At 36.1% G+C, this 7,500-nt stretch overlaps 1 protein-coding gene across 1 annotated transcript in view; it reads left to right on the forward strand.

Annotated features, from left to right (window-relative positions):
• The window catches only part of LOC135225392 (uncharacterized), a 242,422-nt gene that overhangs the window by 183,238 nt on the left and 51,684 nt on the right, over positions 1-7,500 (forward strand). Inside the window, exon 2 of the mRNA XM_064264727.1 lies at positions 3,091-3,222. Within this exon, the coding sequence (XP_064120797.1) occupies positions 3,091-3,222 (132 nt within the window). The remainder of the gene's footprint in view (positions 1-3,090; positions 3,223-7,500) is intronic.

Consider the following 7,500-nt stretch of genomic DNA (forward strand, 5'->3'; position numbering starts at 1 on the left):
CGTCGAAACTAATTGAGAGAGAGAGAGAGAGAGAGAGAGAGAGAGAGAGAGAGAGAGAGAGAGAGAGAGAGGTGTATTACATTTCATTTAAAATTGAAATAATGCTCTCACGATCTTAATCATTACAAGATATGGCAAAATGAATAGGTTTTTCTTATAATTTTTTGGGGGGCCACATATACACATAAGGCATCTACATTCTTTAAACAAAAATAATAAAAAAATATATATACAATTTCTATTTATTAAAACAAGCTTCTATTAAAATGCACTAAAAGGTGAAAATAAATTTTTTGAGGTACCAGGATTTTCCTACAGATACAAGAAAATAACTTTTTTTTTTTTTTTCAATCGCTTGAAGCAGTTCCTTCAATATTTAAGGCGCCCTCGATTTTATTTCTGTAGACACGGTTTAGTATAAGAAAATCCTGGTGCGTGTAAGAAAATTATTTTTCACTTTTTAGTGCATTTTGATAAAAGCGTGCTAACATTTTATTTTATTTTATTGTAACCGATTTATGACTGTAGCTAAAGAAACCGAGAGCCTGTCGAGCCAAAGGAGGTTTGAAAAACTTGTAGAGTTAGTTACTGAATAAAAAAAATGTGTGAAATATCCGAAGAGTTCCATATAAATCTTTAGATACTGCGAGAGGTCACTATAGGTCACTGATAACCATGCCAGATTTTAAGGGAACAGGTCGAAAATTGAGTTAGAAGATTTGATCAAGACGAACAAACATACGGACAAAAATCAAGCTAAATAAAGGCAAAAAAGAAAAAAATTCCATAAACCATGTTCCATCCTTCTCCATTCCATACTAAATGGTGCAAACAAGGATTCAAATGTACATGCACACATAGTCGTGTTTTTCCAATTAGACTCCATAATGAGCTTTATTGATCTCAGATTACCTTCTGATATTTCCCGTACGGTTCCGAGCCTTTGTGGTGGACTCGACTGGTAATTGCCGAAAGTTTCGTCGAGAAAAATGGGGAGGAAGAGTAATTTACGGACATAATTTAAGAGATCTGTGCTTGATGCTGGGATCTCTAATGAGGGATGCGAAGGAGTTTGAAGTTTTCTCGCTTTTTAATTATCGCGAGGAACAGTCGATGGTTTCCGCACACACACACTGGTTATAGGCAAAGGTCTGCAGTGAATGGTGGCTGAGAATACTACCAGAAAAGAGTTAGTAATTTGTAAAAAAAATTTTTTACATTATGATTTGTAAATATATATATATATATATATATATATATATATATATATATATATATATATATATATATATATATTATATATATATGAGAATATGTGAATTTTTATCACGTCTCCGTGATTCATATACTTATATCGAGCTACAAATGTCCTTTAATATCCATTTAGCTCTCCCTCGGAATTAATATATTTTCATATATGTTAACCGAAGGGGAATTTTTTAGTTGATAATAATTTCGTGAACCCACGAGAGGACGAAATTATTATCAGCTAAAAAAAATCACGTTCGGTTAACATATATGAAAATATATTAATTCCGAGGTAGAGCGAATTGGATATTAAAGCACATTTTGTAGCTCGATGTATATATAGTATATATTTTGAAGTAAAAAAAAAGCCCACACTTATGTGAAATGTGTATTAAGAAAAATTCTTATGTGACGGGAGCTTTCGTCTACCTGATCAGTAGACCTCATCTGCCATACTGATTTTGTCTTTTTTAAAATATACATGAAGTCACGGACAGGAAAGACGCTGGAACCGCCTCCAAGGGAGATAACGACAAAAACAAACTATCCTAATCATGTTATTCCCGATCGCCCTGGTTGAACTACTTCCTCTGCTTGTTCGGCTGTTCCCTCGTCCATGCCTTCTGCATTGGCACCTGCAATGGGGGCTCTTCCCTCCAATGCCTGGGCGAGAGAAAGAGAGACAACCTGGGCAGAAGGTATGGACGAGGGAACAGCCTAAAAAACAGATGAAGTGGTTCAACCACGGTGATCGTCTCGTCTTTTGACCAGACAACATTTGAAAGAGGGAATAACATGACTGGGATAGTTTGTATTTTGCCGTCATATCCCTTGGAGACGTTCCAGCGTCTATTCTGTCCTTCGCGACTTCATGTACATTTTTAAATAGGAAAAATCAATACGGCTGATGAGGTCTACTGATCAGGTAGACGAAAGCTCCCGTCCTATGAGAATTTTTTATGCACATCTTACATAAGTGTGGATTATTGTTACTTCAAAATATTCCAATCAAGTTACAGTGATTTTTTGAGATGTAGTGAATACATACATATATATATATATATATATATATATATAATATATATATATATATATAGATATATATATATATATAATGTATGTATTTATACAGTGCCGATAACACGTTCGTTATTCCTCTGCTCCTTCGATCACTGGAGTGAAGTTAAGCACCGCTGGGTCTAGTCGATAAGTTAGATGGTTGACCAAGAGAGGAGAAACGCTATTGACATACAAGTCTATTGCACATTTATGAGGCAGGGCGAGATGCTATCTAACATTCCCAAACACCACTTGCAGAACTGAGTATGTATTATGTATATATATAATGTATATGTATATATATATATATAACACGCACACACACACACACACACACACACACATATATATATATATATATATATATATATATATATATATATATATATATATATATATATCAGTAAAAAAATAAACTGCTTACATATAAATAGCTTTATTATACCTGAATTGTTTTCACATAGTACTGTAACTACATTTATATCGTCGTTTCCAATTACAATGTCTTAAAAATTTAACATCCGTCAAAATATCAATTTGACCTGCAAAGTGTTCTTTTTATATTGCAGGGAATGAAAACTACTTAAAAATCGTATTTTCTTCTGGTCTGGAATTGCATTAATCGTCTTGTTATATTCCTTCCCATATGATGTTTTTATGAATTTCAATGCTAAAATGAACTAATGATAACTTTCTTCATTCTTGCTGTATTCTTTTCGACTGAAGACTTGGATGAATTTTAAAAGCTATAAAACTAATTCTAAAACTTCTTCTTCCCAACAGCGACGCGATTACTCTCGGAACCCGGCAGAGGTTTTGTGGAATTCAGCCAATCACGTTACTGTGCCGTGGTGAATGAAGCCACGCCCATTTCTGGTGACGTCATCACAGTATCTGCTATTCACAGCAAAAATGGTCAGTATATAGTAAGATGTTAAGATTCTTTCATATTTTCAGAATGTTATATAATTTTTCATTTCAGTGGTTCCATAACTTTCAATATTTACATTTCAGAAATTCTATAACAGAAATAGTTTTCGAGCAAGAAATATAAAAAAAATACTTCTAACATACTTCTTTTAAAGTGTTTGATGCTGCATTTCTTCAGTGCCTGTTAAAAATTTTTTTATGGCCAGTGTCATTCAACAAACAATGAAAATAATCCTTGAATTTCCTCAGAATTCTGATTATAAAAAAAATGCCTGGTAGTAAATAATGACCTCATCTTTATGGTCAACTTTCAAGTTTAATTTTAGAAGCCATTTCTTTCATGCATTAAGCAGTGCCACTGGGACCACCCTTCTTTCAATTGTCAGTTTCAGCTATTTTAATTATTTTGAGTCTTTAGCTCTTCTTTCATAATGGCGATTTAATCTGAAATACTAGAATGTCTCGAAGTTTACCCAGTTTATTCCGTATTACAGTTGTTTTGTTACATTCAGAGGCGACCTAAGGATTTGGCTAAATGAATAATGGATCAAAGATCAGTTCATTTCATTATAATGTTGATTCAAACCAAGATTCAATCTAACGCAAAGGAATCCTAAAATGAACTTTCGTTGACTGATAATTTAAGATGAGGCTTAAGGGCCGTCGACATAAATGACAAATATGAAACGGAGATAAGAAAAATAGTAATGAAAGATAACATTTCAATAAAAAAAAATATATCAAGAAAACTACACAAGAAAAATGTGTGTCAAATGAAAGACATACAAATTAATATGCAAACAAATTAATAAACGGTTAAATTCTATCCAGTATCTCAGTATCTTACTGAATAGATTGAGGTCACAACATTTGCATGTCAGTTTAACTCAATGGATTCTTAAGATAGTTTTAATCTAGAAATCTCTCATGTGAGTCTGGTTTCATAAATCATGACACTAGTAGATACACTGATTTTCTCCATGTACCATTAACAGAATAACCACTAATACTATTCTCTTTGCAGTTTAATACATCTAATACACTTTCTCTCCTTATTAATGTTTTTTCTTCTTTTTTAATAAGTGGTATCTCTTCTTTTTGTATTTCCCTTTACTTCCTCTTACTTCTTCCTAATGAACACCACATCCCTTGGAAGCTTGAATTTCAAGTCAATGGCCCATGTGGGCTTGTTCCATATGGATATGTTTCAGCTACTGAATAATATAATAATAATAATAATAAAAAGAGGCACAATTCAGTGGCAAAAGCCCTCCACTGGAGCCTGTGCAAGAAACACCAGCTACCTTGCAGTAATAAGTGGTACGAGCACCAACCTGAAGGGGTGATAGAAAACGATCAGGCAAAGATCCTCTAGGTCTATGGTATCAGCACAAATAGACCAGACTTGACGTTGATTGACAAAATCAAGAAGAAAGTATCACTCATTGATGTTGCAATACCATGGGGCGTCAGAATTGAAGAGAAGGAAAGGAAAAAAATGGATAAGTATCGAGAACTGAAAATAGAAATAAGAAGGATATGGGATATGCCAGTAGAAATTGTACCCATAACCATGGGAACACTAGGCACGATCATAAGATCCCTGAAAAGGAATCTAGAAAAACTAGAGGCTGAAGTAGCTCCAGGACTCGTGCAGAAGAGTGTGCTCCTGGAAACAGCGAACATAGTAAGAAAAGTGATGGACTCCCAAGGAGGCAGGATGCAACCCGGAACCCCACACTATAAATACCAACGGGTCGAATAGGATGACTGTGATAGACAAATAATAATAATAATAATAATAATAATAATAATAATAATAATAATAATAATAATAATAATAATAATAATAATAATGGAAGGAGGGGATATAAAACACCAAGAGATGAAGGAGACGACCAGGAAAGAATATATGCAGAGACTCAAGGCGATACTCAAGTCAAAACTCAACGGCGGAAATAAGATAAAAGCCATAAACACATGGGCAGTGCCAGTAATCAGATACAGAGCAGGAATAGTGGAATGGACGAAGGCAGAACTCCGCAGCATAGATCAGAAAACCAGTAAACATATGACACTATACAAAGCACTACACCCAAGAGCAAATACGGACAGACTATACATAACACGAAAGGAAGGAGGGAGAGGACTACTAAGTATAGAGGACTGCGTCAACATCGAGAACAGAGCACTGGGGCAATATCTGAAAACCAGCGAAGACGAGTGGCTAAAGAGTGCATGGGAAGAAGGACTAATAAAAGTAGACGAAGACCCAGAAATATACAGAGACAGGAGAATGACAAACAGAACAGAGGAATGGCACAACAAACCAATACACGGACAATACATGAGACAGACTAAAGAACTAGCCAGCGATGACACATGGCAATGGCTACAGAGGGGAGAGCTAAAGAAGGAAACTGAAGGAATGATAACAGCGGCACAAGATCAGGCCCTAAGAACCAGATATATTCAAAGAACGATAGACGGAAATAACATCTCTCCCATATGTAGGAAGTGCAATACGAAAAATGAAACCATAAACCACATAGCAAGCGAATGCCCGGCACTTGCTCAGAACCAGTACAAAAAGAGGCATGATTCAGTGGCAAAAGCCCTCCACTGGAGCCTGCGCAAGAAATATCAGCTACCTTGCAGTAATAAGTGGTACGAGCACCAACCAGAGGGAGTGATAGAAAACGATCAGGCAAAGATCCTCTGGGACTATGGTATCAGAACGGATAGGGTGATACGTGCAAATAGACCAGACGTGACGTTGATTGACAAAGTCAAGAAGAAAGTATCACTCATTGATGTCGCAATACCATGGGACACCAGAGTCGAAGAGAGAGAGAGGGAACAATGGATAAGTATCAAGATCTGAAAATAGAAATAAGAAGAATATGGGATATGCCAGTGGAAATCGTACCCATAATCATAGGAGCACTAGGCACGATCACAAGATCCCTGAAAAGGAATCTAGAAAAACTAGAGGCTGAAGTAGCTCCAGGACTCATGCAGAAGAGTGTGATCCTAGAAACGGCGCACATAGTAAGAAAAGTGATGGACTCCTAAGGAGGCAGGATGCAACCCGGAACCCCACACTATAAATACCACCCAGTCGAATTGGAGGACTGTGATAGAGCAAGAAAAAAGAAATAATAATAATAATAATAAATGTCTTTAGTAATGATTAACAGCTGTAAATCTCTTACATGTACTTGGACCCTTCATAATATTAAATATAGTTTTGAGCTTCTGATCACAGTTATTCAGGTTACGAGATAATTATGGTTCCCTTACTATCTGTCCGTGCCTCTCTTTCTCTCACGCGCAAAAACACGTTCTCTAAAATTCTAATAGGTCTCTATCGACCTAGACAAGAAATTATATCATGGGTATTATTTAGAAGTTGAACTCTATTCACTATGCAACAAGACAATATGGTCACTGACTTGAAATTCAAGTTTCCAAAGAACACGGTGTTCATTAGAAAGAATTTACGGAAGATAACTGGAAATACAAAAAGAAGAGATCAGGTATTAGAAAAAGAAATGATAAATGAATAAATAGGTGAAAATATAAATGAAAGATTGAAGTACAATGTCGTTATTAGCGAAGGTTATGTGTCACAGCTGCGGTGGCGAGACGAAAAACAGATAAATAGCAGACGGCAGATAGCAATGCTCTATCAAAAATCTATATCCTCTCTCCATAACAGAAAATAGGAAGGCCTCCTCTAGCTGCCATGCCTCACTCCCCTGGCGTGAATCCATTCATCAGACCATTCATCAGATCATGTTTCTCTCTCTCTCTCTCTCTCTCTCTCTGTGTGTGTGTGGGCCGTAGACTTATTGGCAATGTAAATGCCTGTACACGAAGCGCAAGGTTGAACAGGATGATACGGTGGGCGCTATGTTTGATTAGCATTTTGGAGGAATCGGCTGCACGCTACTAATGGTTGTAGACATGGCGGACATCGCAGCAGCTTTCATTTGGAAGAGATTTCATTTGCGCTTGACGCAGAGAGAGAGAGAGAGAGAGAGAGAGAGAGAGAGAGAGAGAGAGCATTCAGCTGTGATTTCGACAGTATATGCTTCAATTCTTTATAATATTAAAGTATAATGGTGGTTATCCTTCAACTCTCCAGGGAGTTTTGTTGCAACCCTACTTTATAACGACCGTTAGAAAACAGAATTGGATGCGAGAAGAGAGAGGCAAATGGGTAAACACTAAACTGCAAGTCTTTTTTTTTTTTTTTCT

Source organism: Macrobrachium nipponense, chromosome 13, assembly GCF_015104395.2.
Source record: "Macrobrachium nipponense isolate FS-2020 chromosome 13, ASM1510439v2, whole genome shotgun sequence".
In the NCBI taxonomy this organism is placed as follows: domain Eukaryota; kingdom Metazoa; phylum Arthropoda; class Malacostraca; order Decapoda; family Palaemonidae; genus Macrobrachium; species Macrobrachium nipponense.